The 24635-nt window shown below is 33.0% G+C and overlaps 1 protein-coding gene across 3 annotated transcripts in view; it reads left to right on the forward strand.

The window, feature by feature from the left end:
• LOC148601772 (egg peptide speract receptor-like) overlaps positions 1-24635 on the forward strand; it is a 51111-nt gene that overhangs the window by 24604 nt on the left and 1872 nt on the right. Inside the window, exons 9-15 of one of the 3 annotated variants that reach the window (XM_088554994.1) lie at positions 2929-3125; positions 7272-7422; positions 10304-10524; positions 11380-11524; positions 16377-16555; positions 16924-17053; positions 23125-23170. In XM_088554994.1, the coding sequence (XP_088411120.1) occupies positions 2929-3125; positions 7272-7422; positions 10304-10524; positions 11380-11524; positions 16377-16555; positions 16924-17053; positions 23125-23146 (1045 nt within the window). In that variant the 3' untranslated portion in view covers positions 23147-23170. The remainder of the gene's footprint in view (positions 1-2928; positions 3126-7271; positions 7423-10303; positions 10525-11379; positions 11525-16376; positions 16556-16923; positions 17054-23124; positions 23171-24635) is intronic. The other 2 variants (XM_088554993.1, XM_088554995.1) reach the window with 2 other exon arrangements.

The raw sequence follows: 24635 nt of genomic DNA on the forward strand, positions 1-24635 counted from the left end.
AGTGTGGTTTTAGGCAAGGCAGAAGTACTCTTAACCATTTAGTCCGGTTTGAAACACTCATCAGAAATGCATTTGCTAAAAATGAACATGTTGTGTCGGTCTTTTTCGATTTAGAAAAAGCCTATGACACGACATGGAAATATGGTATTTTAAAAGATATATTTGATATGGGGTTGAAAGGAAGACTTCCTCTGTTCTTGTCTATTTTTTTGTCAGATCGTCATTTTAATGTAAGGGTAAATTTGACTTTTTCTGAGGAGAAGGAACAGGAAATGGGAGTTCCTCAGGAATGTATTCTTTTTCTCTTCAGTATTAAAATTAATGGTTTAGCCCAAGTTTTGAAGGACAATAGTGACAGTTCCTTGTATGTAGACGACTTCTTGATTTGCTACAGGGGACAAAATATGAGTAATATTGAAAGGCAGTACAACTTTGGAGATTGGGTTTAAGTTTTCTACATCTAAAACTGTTGGTATGCAGTTTTGTCGAAAGCGAAAGCTGCATCCGGACCCAGATCTTTTTCTTTATGGTAATAAAATCAAAATAGTAGAAGAAACAAAATTCCTTGGTTTACTTTTTGATAGTAAACTTTCTTTTCTTCCCCATATCAAACTACTTAAATCTAGGTGTCTTAAGGCACTAGATATTTTAAAAATGGTATCCAGTACCAATTGGGGTGCCGATACCTCAATTTTATTATTTATATAGATCTTTAGTTAGGTCTAAACTTGACTATGGATCTATTGTTTATGGTTCTGCCAAAAAATGTCACCTTAAAATTTTAGACGCTGTTCGCCACCAGGGTTTGCGACTTTGCCTCGGTGCCTTCAGAACCTCTCTTATTGAGAGCCTTTATGCCGAGGCAAATGAACCATCCCTTGGAGACAGACGTTTGAAATTAGGTCTTCAATATGTAAGTAAACTTATGGCCTACCCTGATAACCGTGCCTATGACTGTGTCATTAATCCTATTTATGTCGACATTTATCGAAAACATGAAAGCAAAACTCCTCCTTTTGGAATTCGAATAAACACTCACTTGGAAGCAATTCGTCTTGAGACCAATGCAATGACACCTGTTGTTACTTCGAAATGCCCTCCATGGGAGTTTCCACACCCTTCTTTCATTTTTGATCTGCGTGAATATAAAAAGTCCGATACTAATCCTTTATTTTTACAACAAAAAGTTTCTGAAATTGAAGCAAATTATCCAGATTTTTCGACGGTATATACAGATGGCTCAAAAGATGGCGATAGCGTTGCATGTGCTGCTGTCCATGGTGACAGAACTGCAACTGAACGGTTGCCATCGAACGCTCCATATTCACAGCTGAAGATCGAGCCATCTTGTTAGCACTTAAATTGATTACGCAATCTAATCTTTCACAGTTTATTATTTGTTCTGACTCATTGAGCTGTCTTTTGGCAATTAAGTATCACAAACTGAAAAACACTCTTAGTTTACAAATTTTATATTTTATTCATCGACCTCGGGAATTTGATAAAGAGATTGTTTTTCTCTGGGTCATGTTGGTATACAGGGGAATTCAGTTGTAGACAGGGTTGCCAAGAAGGCATTAAATGAAATAATAAAGGACGTGAGTTTGCCATACACCGATTGTAGACCTTTAATAAGAAAATAATTTTTGAAATGTGGCAGGACCGATGGGACGGTCTTGAACACAACAAACTCCATTCCGTAAAACCCGATCTAGGCGTTCATCGATCCGGATCGGGCATTCGCAAAGAGCAAGTGGTCATGACTAGATGTCGCATTGGACATTCTAAATCTACACATGGCCATTTGCTTGTTGGCAATCCTCGACCTGAGTGTATCCCATGTGATTAATCTTTCTCTATCAAACATGTTCTTCTAGATTGTGTGGATTTTGCCAACAACAGGCAAAATTATTTTTACTGCGCCAGTATGTTTGATTTGTTGAAGACCGTTTCATCTAAAACATCGATTTCTCACGGGACATCGGTTTATTAATAAAATCTAAATTTGATAATTTCCTTGATTGTTCAATATTTTAAAAGTTTAATGGAAGTTATATTTCTATATGTATTTTTTATATTTTTATATACCTTTTTATATATAAATAGCTTTTTGTTTTAATTTCATTATTTTATGAAGAGACTTTGATCCTGCTTTTAATATTTTTATTTCATTAAATGTTCTTGCTGTGATATGGCCTTGGTCGCCGAAACGGCATTAAAAACAGCAATCAATCAATCAATCAATCAATACAATTATTTACAGGTCATGTTATGTTTAATACAAATGACGCAAAATTACGTAATGATTATCAAAAATTGCCGTCCAATATATATTTTGAAATCTGTTCTATATCATTTCACAAAGACAGATATGTCAATTGAACAAGATATTATGTACATGTTTTTATGTTCCAAAAACACTTTACATAGTCTCTTCTATTTTATATGGATTGCAGTCTTGCTTCCTCACGAGCACTGACATTGTGTCAGTACAAACATGTTTGGAAGAGTGTGCTAGTAACATTTGGGGCAAACTGATTCCTTGAGAAGGATTCATTTAAACAACCAATTTTAGGGGCGGCAAGCTGAAATTGTTTATATCCGTCATTTTGAACTATTAAGCCTATTGAGCGTAGTAAAAGTGGTAATTATAACAAAGGAATTCCATCTGATTTACTATTTTTACGCTTACCCTACCGGTGCACCTGGTCCATGATCCCAGTTTTTAGCGGAGTCCGAGTTGCTCATTTGCTTTTGTTACGTTGTATGTATGATTTAGTTACTTTATGTTCTTTGTTGTGTCTGGTCATTGTCCCTGGATGGAATTCTTTTGATTACCGCTATAACATTAATTCCCTTGATTACTCTTTAAATACTGCTATAACTTTGGTTCCCTTGATTACTCTTTAGTTAACTTCGATTTTATAGGTTTGGTGGCAAACCACTGATCAACCAATTTGATAAAGGTCATGGGCCTGTATGGATTAGGAATCTCAAATGTCCTTATGAAGCTAATAGCCTGAATGATTGTACTTATGACTGGTGGAATAAAGTTTATTATTACGACTCGCAGGAGTATAGACGACAAGACGCTGAAATACAGTGTAGAACACAGGCTCTAAAAGGTAAATTATTATGACCAAAACATAGTCGTTGTTCTGTCAAAAAATCAAATGTGTTTTTCTTGAGGAAGTAAACATAAGTAAAATGGGAGGCAGAGATAATATAAAATAACAGGGTTTCATTCGCCTGAACGTTTGAATGACCCCTAAAGTAAACTAACTTGTGAGATCCGACTTTCAAGAACAACAATTTCAGCCCCCTGCAGCTTTGCCTTTTGTAAACTAAGATTGTAAAATATTGAATAGATGTTACAAAAGGAAAAAAATAAGTAATATACATTTTACTATGAGGAAAAACGCTCAAAATAGCGCCTTCTACTCTATACCCATAATCTGTTCAAAGTATTCTAATTAGAATATAAAGCATTATTTGCTGTGAGACAGGACGGCTGGCACATTTCGTGCAAAAATAATATCTCCTCAACTCCTAATACATGACATTTTATTATTGCCCTTGTTATCAGCCCGGGGATGACTGAACGAAGACTGATAAGCAAGGACAACATTAAAAAGCATGTATTAATCTGCCTTTTATATATTTTTAAACCTTAATTCATTGTTTGCTATTCTCTTTTCTTTTTGAAGACGTGAGAATAAAGCGTGTGGTCTCTTCTGTTGGTTCTTTATTTTTTATAGCAGTTGACTTTTCTTGTTTATAGCAGCCTAGCTCTCTGTTGTGACCATGAAATGATTGTGCATCGACAATCATTAGTTTCATCTTTGTATTATTGCCTGATATTGTCAATCTCATGCTATTACCATTATAAGATAAGAACAAAATCCTCAAATCAACTGAGAGCATTACGTCCATTCGAACGATTGAACAGTGGTGCGGAAGTGACCTAAGTGATTCCAACGAGATGAATGAGAACTTATTTTCTGTCCTTCTGAAAAGTTTTTTTTAAGGAGGCAGGTAACACACAGAAAGCAATGAATTTATTTTATATACAAATAGGTGTTATCTCAATAATATATGTGATTAAGAAATTTTCCAATGACGTACCTCAGGACTATTGAATTTCTTAACATCTACGATTAATGTTTCCAAACCAGGTTGTGTAGATTGAAACCCGAATATACCATGATGTATCATTAGTTAAAAAATCAAATGAATACATTTTATGTATGTACAAATGTACAAATTTTAGGATTTTATATTGGTAAACATTCTGTAAACTACCCTTTTAATATTTTTTAATTTAAAGTTTATTTTTGTCTTTAAAATTATACATTGAAAATACTACAAATATCATATTATTGTCCTTTTTAACGTTTCAAGTAACTTGACTGAAAATTCAAAATATATTTTTCTTAAAAAATAGACACGTTCAATAACAAACGCAATTTATTGGCTAATCATCTAATACATGTATAAAAAAGGACAAAGTCTTCGTCATTTCTGTTCAAAATTGAAATTCGTGTAAAGAGACAAGAATGAACTACCGACAGTGTGACATTAAACACAGAAATACAGTTTTTTTGTTTTTTTTAAATATAAGGGGATACCACATTTAATACCCCAGGTTTTTACCTTAAGAAATACGATATATATTTTATTTCACACACACACACACACACATGTATATATACAAACACAAATGTTTCTTTTTGACATTTGAGATGCAACGACGGATGATTTATATATATGTGCAATCGGGTCTAGAACTCTATATTAATAAGAACAAATTTGGGAAGTCGCTGAATATATAGTTACATATGTAAAGCCATGAACATCTTCCCAATAAGAATATACAGTTATAGCACGCGATAATATGTTTTATGGGACACTTAATATCCTATATTAAATCTTCTATAAAACATGATAGTGCAAGAGTAACCAAGGGAACCAAGGTTATAGCGGTAATCAAAAGAATGTAATCCAGGGACAAAGACCAGTCATGGAAAACAGACATACACAACAAAGAACATAAAGTAACTAAAATCATACATACAATGTAACAAAAGTAAATGAGCAACTCGGACTCCACTAAAAACTGGGGGCATTGACCAGGTGCACCGATAGGGTAAGCGTTTTCTGCTCTTCCAGAAACACCCGTCGAGTTGCTCATAAAAAGTCAAGTCCGGGGTAGACAAACGAGGAAAGGAAAACTATGACCCGTTGAATAAAGCAGTTTTCATGGTGCAGATGGATACACCATAACGATCCACGAGTTCATGATGACGACCATAAAACTTCTGTAGTGATGACGCATTAAGCTGACATAATTGTTTTTTTACAATTCTCTGTAGAAATTTTAATAATTTTCCCTTGAGTGAGTTTCTCTTCATCACGATAAAAAAATTGGTATACGTTTAATTTATTGATTTGGAATGCCCTTCCTGTGAGAAAATAAATACCTAAACGATATATTTGATCAATTAATTTTCACTCTGATAATTTTGCTACCACCAGTTGTGCAATATCACTTGAAATGAAAATCTCAAGCGTGCAATATCACAAAACATGGGTGTGTCAGTAATGCATTGTTTTTTTGGAGAGTTTCGAGAAAAGCAGAAGACGTGTACCCTACCAGTGCACCTGTTCCGTGCTCCCTGTTTTAGTGGAGTCCGAGTTGCTTATATTACTTTGTTTGTATTATTTTAAACTTTTTTACTTTATTTTCTTTGTTGTGTATGTCTGTTTTCCTTGTCTGGTCTTTGCCCTGGATTACATTCTTTTGATTACCGCTAGAATCTTGGTTCCCTTGATTTCTCTTTAAGTAGAAACTATAAACTATAAATTATAATAATATGATTTCAGTCATTGAAAGCTTAGAATTAATTAAACAAGTACACAAGACTTTCTCAAATTGGGGCCCCGTGCAGGTCCGGGTGTAAAAAGAATAGGCATGCAACAGCGCTAAGCTTGTCGTATAAGGCGACTAAATAGTGCTCAGAAACCTAGCCGGGGGCTAGGCGCTCTGCCCACAGAGCAACTGGGATGTGTGCCCCAGGTGATGGAATGGGGTACCCCTGGCGTGTTACATGCTGGGGTTGTCAGGCTATAATATGGAAAACCTGACCGCAAACCATAGTGGTGCACCGTGTTGGGAAAGATGTCACGTTCCTTGCACGTTAAAGAACCCTGCTGTGGTATTCGATAAGAGTAGGAACCTTTGCGCTCCGCCACAGGAGGCTAAATTGCCCTACCTTACCCATTCCCCCTTTTTCCAGTGGCAATCAAAATTTGTCGACCCTATTATCCTTGTGACCCATCCTTTTTTTTTCATTTCATGTTCATTTTATCATCCATGTCATGTTCATTGTCTAAATATAGCTGAAATATTGCTGCTTGGACGTTAAACCTCAACAAACAAACAAACAAACAAACTAACATTGGGCGACGATTAAATATATTCCCGTTCACATTGGTTTGCCTAAGCTTTTATTGCCAAATAAAGTATTAAACTGTGTTATGTAAAGTTGTAACACAATGTATATGATACACCCCACAGAGGACTACACGTTTTTATTGTTGTGATGTTTTTTTTTGTTTTGTTTTATGGATCTGTATGATGAAATGTATAATCATTCATTCCAATATGTCTGCTATTAGGAGACAAATAACATTGAAAGTTAAATAGTTTTTATTGTATTTTAGTGTCTTTTACAGAGATATCTCCCTTAATTTATTGATTTTTTGGTACATACAAGTAGATATTTATCTCCTATGAATAAGGGTCATATGAAAATTCATTTGTTTAGTATGGTATTTTACACAAAAAATTCCAAAAAAAAAATATACAGGCTTTCCAACCATAAATATCATTTTTCTTGTTTCCTAGATGAGGAGCTACTTAAAATCGTTCAGGTTTCTCGAGTGGAGAAATAATTTGAGTATTTATTACTAAAGGAGAATCCATATAAGCACATAAGATAACAGTCAACGCAACTTTATAAATTGTAAAGCCGCCGTTACATCATTTTAAGCTTTGAACTCTACGCCTAAGTTACAACTACAAAAAGTCATTCTCTTACATCTACGTCATATCCGACGGATTGATTTTAAGCCATTCATGTTACAGAGCATCATGTATAGAACGTCGCTCAAGTGTCGTCGCTATTATATATAGGTTGACATTAATTCGTATTAAACCTCAAACACCACGTGTGCTCATATTTGATTGATGAAAAATTCATTTCTTTCAGTTCCAAAAACCAAATTTCGGTTAGTTGGACCAAAACGTCACCATGGTGAAGGTCGTTTAGAGTACTTTGCGTATGGACACTGGGGAACAGTTTGTCGTCCTAAATTGAAAAGTGCAGAGGCAAAGATGTTTTGCTCTTATTTGGGGTTTAAGTGAGTAATTTGTTATACTAGAGTGAAACAACATACTTTAGGTCAATATAAAATTGTGATCAAATGGGTAGTGGCCCACCAATAAAGATAACATCTCCATCAGGTACTCTATTAAAACAGCATGATAATACGCGACATAAATATTGATTTACCTTATTCTGTGTATGTATCTTTTTTGCCCATACAATTTGTGACATTCTCTTAACGTTTCCCAATTTTTTTCTAACATACTCTAGAATGTTCTCTCTCTTTACCAAACACATAGTATCTTTAAAACCATACGCTTTCTATGACAATGTACTACAGTTCTCAACACTTACTCTATCTTCTTCATAAGATATCAATACACACCCACTTAAAAAATCTTCCCTTTTGAAATGAGACTTTTACCACATTCCATACTTCACCCTTTCCAACAATCTAGACATATCAATTGTCTAACATATTTTAATCACATTTTTACGTACTTAATAAACTATAATATGATTTAACACATGTATACCACAAGCTTATACCTCCAATTTACGAATCTTTTTGTTGCAAAAAAGTAAACTGAAGCATTTTTTTGTATTTTTTGGCTATTTTTTATACCTCGTTGAGGCAAAAATCAATTTTTAAAGTTATTTTTTGTTCTACGAACTTAGTCTTGCTACGGAACAAAGTAAACTAGCATTTTTATAGCCCAGTGTCTAAGCTTTACAATGGTACCAAGAAAGTAGCGGTAACACTTCGGGTTTTGCGGTAAAAAGAAAAATATATACCCTTACCCCGCCGAAATATTGTCTCTTAAATTGACATATTTTTCAATGTCAAAACCTCTAGAGTATTAATGTATTAATGCTTCAGTGAAAAATGGTTTATTTGGTATTTTTTGTTTATTATTATCACAATTTATACTTCTGTGGTTCTTTTGGCGAATATTGTTTAATTTCACATTCAGAATTTATCAAAAAATGTGAAAATGGGACTTTCGATTTTTCGGACAAAGGTCACATAAATTCGTCTTTTTAAGTTATTGTCCAACTAAACCGTCTCAAATTTGATATGATTCGATAGATCATTTAATTATCTACATCAATAAATCATGGAAAAACTAATTTTCAAGACAGGATTTTCCAAAAATGTTAAAAATATTACCCCTACCTCTAGAAAACTGGTCTCTGTATCAAACTTTCAGAATTTCAGAATTTTTTTCTATTTCACCCGATATTGTCTTTTTTGTCTGAATACCGTAGTTTAAACAAGATTTTTGTGATATGGTACATTAAAATAGTGTCTTAGCTTCAAAATGAGCCTACTCAATGAATATTTGAACTTTGAAAAGTTCACCCATGAAAAAAAAGCCTCAAGATAAACTAAAATGTTAATTTTTGGCATATAAACTGTGTACAATAGTCATTTAGGGTACTATTGTTTAAATCATCATTTTGCTTCATGTTGAGGTACTTTTTTCATGGTTAGGGGTGGCAATTTTTCTTTGGACTTTGGCTCGTTAGAAAGCTAAAACAATATATAATGGCCTTTGAATGTACAAAAGGTTGTTTGAAGAGCGTCATTTGAAAGAAATTACCAATTATAGGAAATTCCCCTTTGTACGAAAACTGAATATTGTCTCATTGAAACAGAAAAAAAACGCGCCTGAAAATATTTTGAATACGTCGATAGTTAAAACAATTAGTTCCCTGCATTTCTATTGTACACCGTTTATATGCCAAAAGTTAACATTTTAGTTCATGTTCATGCATTTTTTATCATGGGTAGGGTTGGCAATTTTCCATCTAATTTGACTTGGAAAAGTTCAAATATTTATTACTTGGACTCAGTCTGAAGCTAAGATAATATGTTAATGTTTCGTATCACACAAAAGCTAATTTAAACTATGGTATTTTAAAAAAAAGAAAATATCGGGTGATATAGAAGAAAATTCTGAAATTCTGCAAACTCCTATTTTTTTTATATTTTATAACAATTTACACACCAAAAGGAAAATCTAAGCGCCTGAATTGATCAGATATGTTTGGTACTCTATTATCGTGATTATGAATGCCTAAAACATGAGTTCTACAAAGTCAGTATGATGTGAATGAGAACTATGTTTGATACTGAGACCAGTTTTCTAGGGGTAGGGGTAATATTTTTAACATTTTTGTTAAGAAAAAATCCTTTCTTGAAAATTAGTTTTTTTCTGTGGTTTATTGATTTTGACAATTACATTATCTATGAAATGATACCAAGTTTGAGAAGTTATAGTCGAATTTATTTGACCTTCGACCGAAAAATCGAAAATAACATTTTTTGCATTTTTTTTGTATAAATTCTGTCTACGAAATTGGCAAAAATTCATCACAGAGACCCGAGAAGTATCATTTGTAATAATACTAAACAGAAAATACCAAATATGCTATTTTTTACTGACTCATTAATACTCCAGGGGTTTTGACATTGAAAAATATGTCAATTTAAGCGATTTTTCGGCGGGATAGGGGTACATATTTTCCATTTTACCGCATGACCCGAAGTTTTACCGCAACTTTCTTGGTACCATTGCAAAGCTGATACATTGGGCTATACGTCTAGTTTGTTTACACATGCTATTCCAGGAAGACTTAGACGATCAAACAATTGAGTCACAAAAATCTTGGCTTAAACTGAAAAAGAATCCGGGAATATTCTTTGCCGACAAATTGATTCGGCAATGGGAGGTATTAAGGTACATAAAATCACCATGGAGTTGATGAGTAGGTGGGGGTGGGTGCACGATGGACCCTCCCAGCACATGGACTATGGCAGTGTATAGCATTATTTCACCAGATAACGAAACAAGTCATCTGAAGCTTATATTCATCATGTATATAACTGTTTCTGTATCCTTTTGTTTAAGGAACGGGGGAAAGATTACCGAATTATATTGGTGGCGATATTTATCAGTTGATGAAAAAAAGGACTTAGGGCCTTCACTGATAGAATATATTGATTGCCCATGGAACTCTTCAAATTTATCCCAGTGTTCAACCCGGGAATGGTCACATGCTTGGTACAAGGAATCTTGTTCAGAACATAATTTCGACACCTACTTGACCTGTAGATCTGAACAAGCTGAAGGTGATTTTTTAAAAATTTTTATATATTTTAGTCCTTGAACTCATGAATATTTTGTCATTTTGTCGTGCAATACAGTATTTGTATAGGGAAAAACTGATATGATATACATGTATTTGGGGTGGGGAATTGAAATGAGGGATGGGGATAGTTTATGAGAGGATAGGGATTTGCACGCGGAGGATGGGGAAAAATTATTTAAAGTATTTACTTATAAAGAAAATGGTTTGAGTTTATTTACAATTACAATATAAATATGTAGGAAATTCAATTTGATTTAGAATTCATTATTTGTAAATATTTGATTACGAAAAATGCAATGGGAATCTGTGGATGATGTTTTTTTTTTCTATGGGGAATGGGGATTTTAAATAGTAAATTTCTACCATTATGGATTGTTACTGTAGCATCTGTATTTGTCATCCCCGGTGTTTTCTTTATATCATTTTAATCATAAACATGTTTTACAAGTGATAGGATCAGGACTGAAATGGGGTATTGACTAGACAAAGAATATAGTTCCACAAACAAAAAAGATGAAATAATCATAGTGATACGCCAATAAAAAAAACTTGCATTTATATGCGTTCAAATAAAAAAATAAGCTGTTATCATACACAAACTATTTTCTCGTGTGCTTAATAATGTATACAATGAATTACATATTTTCCATACCATTGATAACAAATGCGCACCCATTCACAAAGTTTTGCAATCCATTCATTACACAACCAATGATTACTTCACCTACTGATTATGCGACTGAATTAACGTCAATGCTAAACATGATTGCAAAGTAATGGATAAAAAATTAAGCGTGAGATATTGTGCATTGCTTATTGTTTACATTATTTACAGAATATAAAATTCGTTTGTTTGGATTAAACGGCACTCCTAATACCGGCCAATTACAAGTGTACTACAATGATACTTGGACCGATGTTTGCAGCATAAATTTTGATGTTCAGAGTGTTGCTTTGATTTGTAAACAGCTTGGTTATAGGTTTGTAAACAGCTTGGTTATAGGTTTGTAAACAGCTTGGCTATAGGTTTGTAAACAGATTGGTTATAGGTTTGTAAACAGCTTGGTTATAGATTTGTTAACAGCTTTATAGTTGTTTAGAGAAATTATTGCATTGTGGCAAACATATGATATTTATTTTGTTTAAAAAAAATAATTACTACAAATATAAATTGTCACTCTAAACTAAAAATAAAATCAAATGACCAAACTATGAAGTCCTGAATGGTATACAATTTCATAAGAACATGGTACGTATACATACGTTTTCTTTTGTTTGTTTTAGACTTTAACGAATAATTGATGATAACAACAAATTGTATTAAAATAATAGTTATCAAGTCATGTTACAAAATGGCGTCTTATATTTGAATCTAGTGGTCAGTTTTGTGTAGGCCTTATCATTCAAAATATGTAAAATTTAATTTTTATATCCCACTCACTTACTCACTTATATAGTGAAGAGGGTGTCCGTCCATTCTTTTGTTATATTGGAGGAGTGGTAGTATCAAGTAATTGAGAAATACTCAAGATTATTCTATTTTTAATTTGAATTATAGGCGATAAATTGCATACAAAAACAAATGGCAACTTGGTTGGAACCTTTTTCCATAAGTTAAAACAGGCATAAATATTTTTAACGACTCTCTTTGATAGGTAAACTTAAATAGTCCATGGACTGGGGGGATCCACCGTGCACCTCCACACACATCAACTTCATGGTGATTTTTAGATACCTTAATATCTCCCATTACCGAATCAATTTGTCGCCAAAGAATATTCTCGGATACTTTTTTTCAGTTGAGGCCTATATTTGTACCCCACTGGGTCAAAAAGCCAAGACTTTGTGACTCAATTGTTTGACCGTCTAAGACTTACTGGGATAGAAATGTGTGAACAAAGTAAACACATGTAGGTATTATTATGTACGCCTCCTGAAACGTGTAAGATTCCCATTTTAGCGTGCTTCGTGTGCTTCGTGTGCGTGTTTCGTGGGATCGTATATCGTGCAACGTGGGTTTCGTATGCGTGTGCCTTTCGTGTGCGCACTTCGCGCTTCGTTGTTCGTGTACCGTGCAACGTTCTTCGTTCAACGGTTCTGTATTCTGATTGGATGATAACAATAGCTCATATGGTAGACCAGTTTTACGGAATACCGTTGTAATTTCGTTTTCTTTGCCAAAATTTCTCGAACGTTCCTTTTACATTGAAAGAAAAACAATTTTCAAGAATCAACAAATGTAGAAAATAACTGGATTCAAACAATCGTACATTATTTGAACATATAATGGAATACTATAATAACTTTCTGTTATTCGTTTTAAGAATAAAAAAAATATTTTACCCCAGTTTTATGAAATTTCAATATATATAATTTTTCACATTAAAATTACTTTCTTATTTATAGCAATTAGATGGTATCTCACTAGCCACAAATACTCTATTATCTCAAAATTGAGTATATATTATCTCAATTTTATGACAATTTAATACATTCATACTCCCAGTCCAGTCAAAATATGTTCGCAATGTACCATGTATAATAAAAGTGGACATTTTTCATAACAGCAATGCAATTTGTTTCTTTTTTAGACAAGTAAGATTGTATTGCATTAGTTAAAAAAGCTAAATTCTTTCAAAAGAGTATTTTCACCAATACTTTATGACATTTTGGTATATGTATTCTCTGGAACAAGGGAAATGTATTCCCAATGATCCATACGCAAAAAATGTGGACATTTTTCACATAAAAATTAATTTCTTTTCATATTTAGAGTAATAAGATGGTATCGCAAAAGCAAATAATACTCTCTTATCTAAAAGTTCAGTATATCTTACCTATAGTTCTATGTATTTCATATTCAAAGCAATATGATCGTGTGGTAAAAAAGCTTTATCAACTATTTTTTTCTTAAAATTTTTCTTGAATTTTAAGAACTTTCAACATTTTCATACTTCCAGACCAATGACAGTGTCTTCGCAATGTACAATGCATTACGAAAATTAACGTGATTGTACATCAAAACATTTAGACATTTAAAAATTTTGTACATTGAATATGGTTTTTAAAGCATAATTCACATTAATTACTTGTCAGATATTAACAATCAACAAAATTCTACGAACACGTACACTGTATGTCATAAATCATTATTAGTTTCGTTTCGTTTTGTAAGTTAAATTTCGAAATATACCAATTACTGAGAAGAATATTTCCGGTGGAGACAATCATTCGTTTATCGCTCTTCGTACAACGTGTTTCGAGTGGCTTTCGTGTATCTTGTGCTTCGTGTGCGTGTTTCGTGGGATCGTGATTCGTGCTTCGTAGGATCGTGTTTCGTGTTTCGTGTGCTTCGTGTGTGTGGGATTGGGAACGTTACACGTTTCAGGAAAATATTACCCCTACCCCTAGAAAACTTTTGTTTGTTTGGGTTTAACGTCCGAGCAGCAATATTACAGCTATATTCAGACAATGAACATGAACATGACATGGATGATATAATGATCATGAAATGAAAGAAAAAGGATAGGACACAAGGACAATAGGGTCGACAAACTTTAATTGCCACTAGAAAAAGGGGGATGGGCAAAGTCGGGCAATTTAGCCTCCTCTGATGGAGCGCAAAGGTTCCTACTCCTATTGAATACCACAGCAGGGTTCTTTAACGTGCGAGGAACGTGACATTTTTCCCAACACGGTGCACCACTATGGTTTGCGATCAGGTTTTCCGTATTATTGCTTGACAACCCCAGCATGTAACAAGCCAGGGGTACCCCATTTCACCACCTGGGGCACACATCCCAATTGCTCTGTGGGCAGAGCGCCTAGCCCCCAGCAAGCTTCCTGAGCACTACTTAGTCGCCTTTTACGACAAGCTTAGCGCTGTTGCATGCCTATTTTGACACCCGGACCTGCACGGGCTCCTAGAAAACAGAATTCTTATTCCCGCATACCGACTGTGTAGAACTCATATTTTAAGCATTCATAATTAAGATAAAGGGGTATGGGTAATATTTTACCATGTTCTAATAATTCTTTTTTTTAAATAAGTTTTTCGTGGTTTATCTATGTAGAACATAAAATTATCGATCGAATAATACCAAATTTGAGACGTTTCAGTTAAGCAATAACTTGCAGAGTAGAATTTATCTGACTTTTCACGGAACAATCGAAAACCGTTTTTTGCATTTTTGGATAAGTTTTGACTACGGAAATCGCCACAATTTATCAAAAGAACCCCGGAAGTGATAATTGTGATAATACTAAAAAGAAAATACCAAATAAACCATATTTTACTGAAGCATAAATACTCTAAGGGTTTTGACATTGAAAAATATGTCCATTTGAGAGATTTTTCGGCGGGGTAGGGGTACATTTTATTAATTTTCTCCAAAATTATAAGTGTTACTGCAAATAAATTGGTATCATTGTAAAGTTGAGACAAATAAAACAAATAAAATAACAGACAAACATTGATTAAGTTTATTTTATGGCAACATACTAATTCCAAACTTAAAACTGATGGGGTAAATCATACTTGATTTAATAAGGTTGGGATGGGAGGGGTGGTTGTACGTCGGGTTATCTCAGTCCTCATACTAAAATATAATACCCGAATCGTTTCATATAATACGCTGGAGTTTGAAATCAGTGATAAAGATGAGGTTGGAAGAAAATAAAGTTACGTGTCAACAAACTTTTTTAAAGTTATCCAACGCTTTCCTAAGTAGGTGAAGTAACGTGCTACGCTTATTTAAATATTGCGGATAGACCTAAAAAGCAGCGTAGGGTTCTCTCCCCTTTTATTGAAAAAATGCCTATTTCGTACAGCGTTTGTGCAAAAATGAGCTAATAATAGCTGCCAGATCCACCCCTGGATATAATCTCGAGCAAAAAGCTCTTGTTCTGGTTCAACTACTTTTGTTTCTATAGAAGTAATTCATCCAATTAAATAATTGATGTATTCATGCTTACAGAAATACACTGGATGTGGATCGGTTTAACCGACATTGTACGCGTATGACGGTTCATATTGCTATCACTTTGATATTTTATGTTACGACTTGTTTTCCCTTTTTTAAGTTTTACATGTAATGATATAATATGCAGTTTATTCAGTTTGTCACATTGTTTACATACAGTACTTGTATGGGGAACACTTCCCATTCTATGGTAAATTGGAAAATGGGGACTGGAGGATTGGGATAGGAGATGGGAATGATGTATTTCAGGATAGAGATGGGGTGGGAAATGTAAATGGGGATTGGAATTTTATCAATGCGGAGGAAGAGGATATTATTTTTAAACCATTATTTGATAAGATAGTATGTATTAAATTTAGTTAAAACAAAAGCTAAAATGTTGATCAATTTTAAAAATATACAATTCAATTTGACAATGTAAATATTCAAGAAGAAATATGTAATGGGGATACTATAAGGGATGGGGAATTTGGAATCGGAATGGGGATAATGGGAAATGGGGGTATAGTAGATGTATATGGTATATGTAAAAATTTTATACCATTCAAGAGCTATTGTCTTTGTTTCTATTTTCATTGGGTATGTCTCAACCTGGTTGGTTTTTACCTCGATATTGTCTGTCAGGGTCTGTTTGGGCTATTATTCTGTGTTATTGTCTAGAGATTGCCAGTTCGGTAATTTTAAAATTATTAATCATGTTGCAAATGTAGAGAACGTATTTAAAGGGTAATTGTATCTGGTCAAATAAAACACTTCATTTGATTGGAAATTGATGTACAAAGTATTAATTACCCGTATACATTCATGTAAAACAAGCAATACAGGGTGTATATTTTCTTTTCTTTTGAAGGCATGGAGGTGAAGTAACATTTAGCAGAAAACATGATAAGAAATCTTGGATACATCTTGATTGTGACGGAAAAGAGAATAACATAGGACAGTGTCACATATTCGAGCACTCCTCTTATTGCGGAGGAAATTTATATTCGAACTCTGTTGTAATCAAGTGCTATACAACTGTACAAGCCGGTAAGTTTGCAGTGCAACTTGTCTTCACCAAACCCCTTCTGGATATGAAAGAAAGATGCTTGGTAATGTTATTGTCGTAACCAGGGTCGACGTGTGATAATTACTGTATTTTGATATTCATGAAACTGAAAATATCCTACTAAAACAAAACAAAAAAAATACAAAAAACACAAATCAAAAACAAACAAATACATAAAAAGAAAAACTAAAAAACGATGAATAAAGTTAAAATTATCCAATAAAATCATGTACTTTCATATTGTTTTAAAAAAAGATGTATTCAAAATGCTCAAGTCTTGTTTATGTACAAAACCTATCAGCTCGATGCCAACGTGTCTATAAATGAAACTTTTGTTCTTTATTCCCAGAAAACATAACAGTGTCAGAAGAATCTAATGGAAAAATAAGCCTGCACAAAAATGGCCGTAGCTTTAATATATGTTCATCTGTCTGGGATGAGATAAGTGCAAACGCTGCCTGTAATATGCTCTATAACACGTAAGTATGGTTGCATTAGCAAACTACCATTTAGGTACTGCCTTGCTATTCCGGTGTTTGTGACCGACATGTGTAGTCGAATTTCTAAGATTCCTGTATGTATCATCAAAAAGCGTTAACCATTTCCATTTTTGAGATGAAAGCAAAATATGCACCACTTCTCTCCCGAAAATTCGCAAGTTTTATATTGCAGTAGAAATCAAGTTGATTGAATATTTTTGTTTCCATATCCACAAATACTATTTAACAATGGAAGTTGAGAGCAGTTCTCTGTAAGGACCAAAATATGGGGAAAATATATATACTCAAGTGTCCAATATTTTATTTTACTATATACAGTCATCCTATCATGTAAACGTCGAAAACATTAGCAATTATTATTTTTTAAACCCCGTTGCCATAGAAGCTATACACAAAATTTAACTCTACTGCTAAAAATGTCATTCTATTCCATTTTGAGTTGTTCTGTTTCAATAGAAACCATTAATGCATTAATTCAGTTTACTTAATAACTTGACACCACATCAACATTTTTATTGGTCATAGTTGTAAAACTGCTGTTTCAATACTTGGTCAAAACGTTTCTAAAAGTACGTTCCAAAAATGGTCATCGCAAAAACCGATTAAATGAATTTTGATCTTCATATAATATACCATGTACATCAAAGAGTAACAATACTGGTAAATAGACAATATAAACAAAGAAAATATATTTCGTGGTGAACAAAAGGTTAAAGGCATGAGAAAAATACATGTTTATTAAAACAGAACGCATGATGTTGACCTTCTAAATGGCCTTGAAATAAGAAAATGTGACCTTGAAGTTTAAAATCTAGATTCATTTTTCTTTGAACTCTTTTACTGTAACTGTATTAACCTGCTAACTTAAAATGATTAAAAGCATTGTTGAAATGCCATGATGAAAAACACCAAAATTGTCATATTCTGGAAAATGATCAAGGTTAAAATTTTTCTCTTTATTTCACTCAAATAAAAAGCCTACCTCTAGATATCTCTAAATCCCTTTTGCAAGGACAGTTTAGTGCATTTATTGTACTGTCTGATACTCAAGATAACATAACGCAATATTGTCATAAGTATTACTTTTTATGGAAACCATCGTAGAATTACACTTTGAGTACCCTACTATGGGAAAATACGGATGTAAATACATATAAAAGCTAGTAGTATTATTACCGTTGAGCTGCCAAGCTATACAAACCATAAATTCATAATGTTATTACAGCTGACAAAAAACACACATGGGTCAAACGCGAGATATGCTTATATTGTCGGTAAAGGAACGAACAGGGCTACACTTACTTCTAGATAACTAAAATATGTTAAACTTACAAATTATATTTTTTAGCGTAACAATGTTTCATAACTTTTTGTTGTGTTAATAAAATCACTAAATATTGATTTAAGTCGTTCACTATACTGATATAAAAATAGGTAAGAAATCTATTTTCCTTTTAAGAATCAATCTTTATATCTCTATTTTTATAAAATAGATAAACTAAATGTTTTTTTTTATCAATGGGAGTAATATTTTTTTGTATATTCAAAACCTCTGGGTCAGTGACATTGCTTGTAGATTACACGCCCCGAGGGTATCCACCAGTACATCAGTCACATCTATCGATATCAAAGGTTCTATTTACTGAAGTGTGCAGTATAGCAACATTACAATGTCTTATAACACCGGGTTTTCATTTCACCTCAAATGCAAAGGACTTCTGGTTCGGCTTCCCGTTTCGATACTTTCTTTTTTGAGAAATTCTTGTAAATAATTATATTTTAATTCAGATTTTTGTATGTGTTTAGTCCTCATGCCACAGAAAAGGGTTATTCCCTTGGAATCGGTGCACTGTGGACTGGCATTTGCTATAATATTTTGAGTGCCATTTCTTTCAAAGCAAATGTAAACTAATTTTGATAGAAACAAATTATTCTGGTTTAGGTTTCTGGTTGACATTAAGAAGATAATGTATGTGTACAATTTATATATTTTCCATGCATTGATTTTTTCACAGCGATCGAATTATATTTAACGTTTTATTTTTAACATATATTAGCGTTGTCTCTGTAGTTTTTGCATTTTTAATTGCTTTTAATTAATAAAATGACTGAAATTGTTAAATGTTAAATAGAACTCAATTAAATTCTAGATTGACTCTATAAAAAAAAGTGACTGTCATTTTATGAAATGTTCATACAACAATATCATTAAGTGCTTGTCTATTGAGAAAACCATGCAAAAATCAAAGTTTTATCCAGTAGCAACGTTTTAAATGTGACCAAATCAGTTATGCATTTGAAAGAAATCTATATTAATAGACTTTGGGCACATACAAAAACCTATCGGATGTTTCTATTTTTAGAAACAAGATTAAATAATTATAGAATAAAATATCCCAGAATTTGGTTATTTCAATACTGCTGAAAGTACTATGTTTGGTATATCTTGCAAAGAAATATAGCATATATATTTACTTACGTCTTATTGCTGTGTATAGTTTAGAGTATCCCAAAACTGTGTACGTATGTTTCTTGTCAAAATTTAGTAAATTTACGCGATACCAATAGTATGAAATTACCAAACATAATGCTGTTCAATGAGAAACTCCCGCTTGAAAAGCTATATAATTAAAGTGAACGCTTACAAATCTCTGTGTTTCGCTTTAATCAGTTCATCTTGGACTACGTTTTGATTTTTTAAATGGTCTAGCTTTCAAAAAGACAAACGGTTGTTCTTTAAGCTGCTTAAAAATGACTAGTTTCGACCTCGAATATTGGCTTATATTTCAACAAAAACTAATTTGAAAATATAAAGAAAGTTATATCTTTTCTCGGAAAATCCTAGTAAGTGCTTATTTATTTGTAAAATAATTTTTTTAACAAGCCATCTAATGGTCATAGGAAAACCATTAAGGTTTAATGTATACAATTAATTTTACAACATGTTCAAGATTTATGCAGAAAAGCATGTCATAATACAGAAATGTATTGCGTTTCTCAAAAAAATTTTGTTTTAGACTTTTTAAAGAAAGTAAGTTTTAACACGCAAACAAAGCATTTCTTTATATCAGTATTTATGTTTTCCTTTGTTAAATCACCTATCCGACTTTCCTAAATTTTCTCTATCATTTATTGTCATGATTATGAACACGTGGATCATTACGGTGTATCCTTTTGCACCATACGAACCGATTTGTTTAACGTCCGATAGTTTCCAATTCCGCTTACATCTACATCGGATTCGACTTTTTTTGAGTAAATCGGTGGGTGTTTGTAGAAAAGAAAAAAAAATGAAGCCTACCCTACCGGTCTATGCTGCACGTTTTTAGTGACTCATTTACTTTTGTTGGTTTGTATGTATTACTTTGGCTATTTAATGTTCTCTGTTGTGTGTGTGTCTGTTTCCCCTGTCTGGTCTGTATCCCTAGATTGCGTTCCTTGGTTTTCCTCTAAACTCCTGGTTACCTCTGTGACTCTTGTCATGTTCATTGTTAACATTGGATACAAAATGAGGGCAAGAAACTTCTGTAAGTTCTACTAGATGCAACTTATATTTATCTAATGATTTTCTTGGAACTTTAAAAAAGTTATGGGTGAACAATGTTGGAAAAATTGTGCATTTTCTGTCAAATCTTAATACTCATTTGAATTGCTTATAATCTTTCTATAAATATTTCCTTAAATATCTTATTGAAGTATAAACGATTATGTCATCTAATGATTCTTTCACGCTAGTGTTTTCAAATTCAGTCAAATAAAATTCCACAAGTCCATATCTTATAACAAAATATGTTAATGTCACAAAACGAAGAAAAAAAATCATTTATAAAACACAGCTAACTCAGAAAAAGTAGTTAATCTGCAAATAGGAGCAGAGGTCACTCTGTTTTGTGGAAATAAAGATTATTCGTATACAATGGAAGAGCATGTAGAACCGCGATTTGATATATACATAGAACATGAAAGCACATGGGCTTAATATGTGAGTGACAAAAGCTTGTATAATACATTAAAAACTCATATTATTTTGGAACATGGATTTTATTTCTGTTCTTCACCTTGTCTTCTTGAAAATTGTTTGAGGGTCTTTAACACTGAACAAAGTGTAGTCATTCGCCCAACAAGTTTAAGATACTTCCTAACATGAATGTGGGTGCAATGATCAACATCAAGTTTACCCTCTTGCCCACCACTGACCACAGAATGCCAACTTGGTTAACGCTATATACTGTGGACCTCCAGTTAATAGCACCTGGGACAAAAAAAGAGAATGTTTCTATTTGAAACTTGGTCACCATGAAATGTCATTGAAGTAAAAAAATTCTTGAGAAGTCAGTATAATATAATGCAGGTTAAAAAAATACAGAGAAGGTTTACCTACAAATATTTGTCATTCATTGCCCAATGAAAACCTCATTATGGATGTAAAAGCATAGGAGAATTTCACCTAAGTATGGTTTCAACAGAGGCGTGTCTTTTTCAAGTAGACATGTATTAGTATGCCAAATAATTTTATTTGTAATAGAAATCGGCAATAACTAGGGTAACTGTAAGTATTTGTACCTTCATGGACATACAGTGTGAAAATAAGGAAACATTCTCAGTCGAAGTTGAAGGTTTGGGTTTTAATGATCTTTAATGATTCGAATTAAAACAAATTTTGGCCGCATACATAATTGATGAAGCTTATTTCAGAAATATGCACATCGTGCGCCTTAAATTGGTATCAATTTTGTTTGATATTCAACAGATAGTTGAATAAAGGTAAAAAATATCTATGAAAGAGTAATCATGGGAATCAAGCTTATAAGGTAATCAAAATAATGCAATCCAGGGACAAAGACAAGACATGGAAAACAGACATACACAACAAAGAACATAAAGTAACTAAAATCATACATGCAAAGTAACAAAATCATATGAGCAACTCGGACTCCACTAAAAACGGGGGGCATAGACCAGGTGCACTGGTAGGGTAAGCGTCCTCTGCTTTTTAGAAACACCCGTCGAGATGCTCATAAAAAGTCAAGTCCGGGGTAGACAAACGAGGAAAGGAAAACTATGACCCGTTTAATACATCAGTTTTCATGGTGCAGATGTATACACCATAACGATCTATGAGTTCATGATGACGAACATAAAACTTCTGTAGTGATGACTTGTAGCAACATAACCCTGTTCCAGAAGCCTATTTGTTAGAGTTCTAGCGCGATACAAAAAGTCTACGTAGTGATATGAACACTCCATACGCAGGTACTGAAGAGATGTTGCCACAGATGAAAGGCAAGTTGGCAATATGGAATGAAAAGTCATCACGTTTTCCTTTACCATCGATTTCTAAGTGTAGGTCAAGATATGAGGCTGACTTCACAGTGTCTGTAGTACCTCAATTTCTTTGGGGTAGATGCAATATAATAAATCCCCGAAATTTTGTATTTGTAATACTTGTACACACTTAATTAATCATAGAGAATAGTTACAATTTCGTGCACCATATTTGGTTAATGATCAAAAGATCATTCTTGCCTTTATACATTTTTGGAAGGATGTAAAGTTTTTCTCGATTTTTATTTAGGTATGGGATTCATTACGTAGCCAATTATAGTTTGTTAAAAAATCAGTTTGGGATTTTTGAAGGGTGTGTGTTATATATATGTAGAAAAAAATCCTATTTTCCATAATTTCTTACTATGCATATATTCTTTAAGTGTTCCTTTAAAGCATTATTTGTTCTATTTTCAACATTAACAGTTGTATCTCAAAGTTTGCCTTGGCGTATTAAATATTTAAGAATTGGGATTTTTTCTGGATGTTTTAGGGGTAGGGATAAGTTTTTTTTTCATATTTTTATTACTTTGAATTGCATTAACAAGGAAAACTTTTTGGGGAACATGAATGCTCATAATTCAGGAAATAGCACATATGTGTACATAACAGCAGACTCAACTTAACTGTAGGTCTTTCATTAAATAATTGAAAAATAAAACTCAAACCTTACAAAAATTTGGAGGTACACCGTAGAATATATAGATGCCACAATTGTTTTTCAGAAAGAACTTTTATAGACAATAAGTATCAAGCTATTAGGATATCTAGGTAATGCATATATATGGGTTTACATTGGAAACTTATAGCGCCCAGTTTAATCATATTCAGAAAGAAACTTGAAATGTACATCAAGATAGGCACATTTTCAAGAGCTCTACAAGTTTACTGATCATTTGCAAATTTGGACATTTAATTTATCATTTATAGCAACATGAAATTAACAATCTTTAAAATATTTAAGCCTTTGAAGGATAGTCACTCAAACACAGTAGGCCAGACACATGCACACCTTGTGTAACATTTTTAAAATCTTGGCAAATTGCCAATTTTATCTTCAGTTATTTATCTATTTTTCACAAAATGGTCTGCTGACTACTCTCTCACAATACCATAACAATATTTGTATATTTTTTTTTTTTCATGATGACTTGATGAAAAGTGGTGGTTTTTACCTTCAAAATCGGGAAATATAGCTTATTTAATTAGTCTTAAAATAAAATAAGTTATTTCTTAAAATTTGGAAATTTTTTAAGGTGCCAAATTTGTTTCTATGCATATGCTTTTTAAGCCTACATAGCTATTTGGCCCTTCTCTAAAGAGACTCCTAGACTACTGTACATAGTTTTCGCATAGACAGGCTCTTAATATGATAATACACAAGTCATTTACATTCCTAATTGAATCAAAACATATTATGTTAATATGTGGAATTTAATAGATCAAATTAACATATTGTTTTTTTTTTCAATGCCTATAACATTAACGATATGAAAAGCAATATTTTAGCTCACCCGGCCGTAGGCCATGTTAGCTATTGCCATCACTTTGTGTCCGTCTTTGTCGTCGTCGTTCTTCAAACATCTTCTCCTCTGTTTTTAGAGTATAGTGCACAAAATGACCGTTTGGACTTTTGGTCGGTTTAACAACATGGCCACTATTACTATGAATAGAACATAGGAGTCAGACACCAGATTTTGGCATATATCTCCAGAAACGTTAGTTTTAACCGAATTCTGACACAGTGTAAAAGTATTCAGCATGATGAGATCTATCTGCCGTCAAAATTTGACGAAAACTGTTGACCCATATTGGAGTTATTGCCCTTTTGGACGTTTCTTTGCTGTTTTTGGTTTTATTACTTTCAAAAATCTTCTCCTCATACAGTATGGAATTCAACGAAATTTGGTATTTCTGTTTTTAGGGTATCCCACATAAAAGGACTGTTTGGAGTTTTCATCGATAACAAACATTGCCGTCGGTACTAAAACTAGAATATATGGTCAGATAGAGGTGTTTTGCATATATCAAAAACTGTCAGATATAGTCAATATCGTTCAATAGTTGAAATGATCCTTATCATAAGGCTTACAAGTCCCCTAGGGATCAGAGTTGTTAGACGATTCAATGTAAGAGTTATTTCCCTTGAGAGGTGACTTCTTTTTACAGTTGCCAACATCTTGAAGACTATGATAAATAGAATGAAAGTTTCAATTGCTTCTTATTATAAGGCCTA

This window comes from Perna viridis, chromosome 12 (assembly GCF_037379345.1).
Source record: "Perna viridis isolate PV_CMFRI_1.1 ecotype Kerala chromosome 12, ASM3737934v1, whole genome shotgun sequence".
NCBI lineage: Eukaryota > Metazoa > Mollusca > Bivalvia > Mytilida > Mytilidae > Perna > Perna viridis.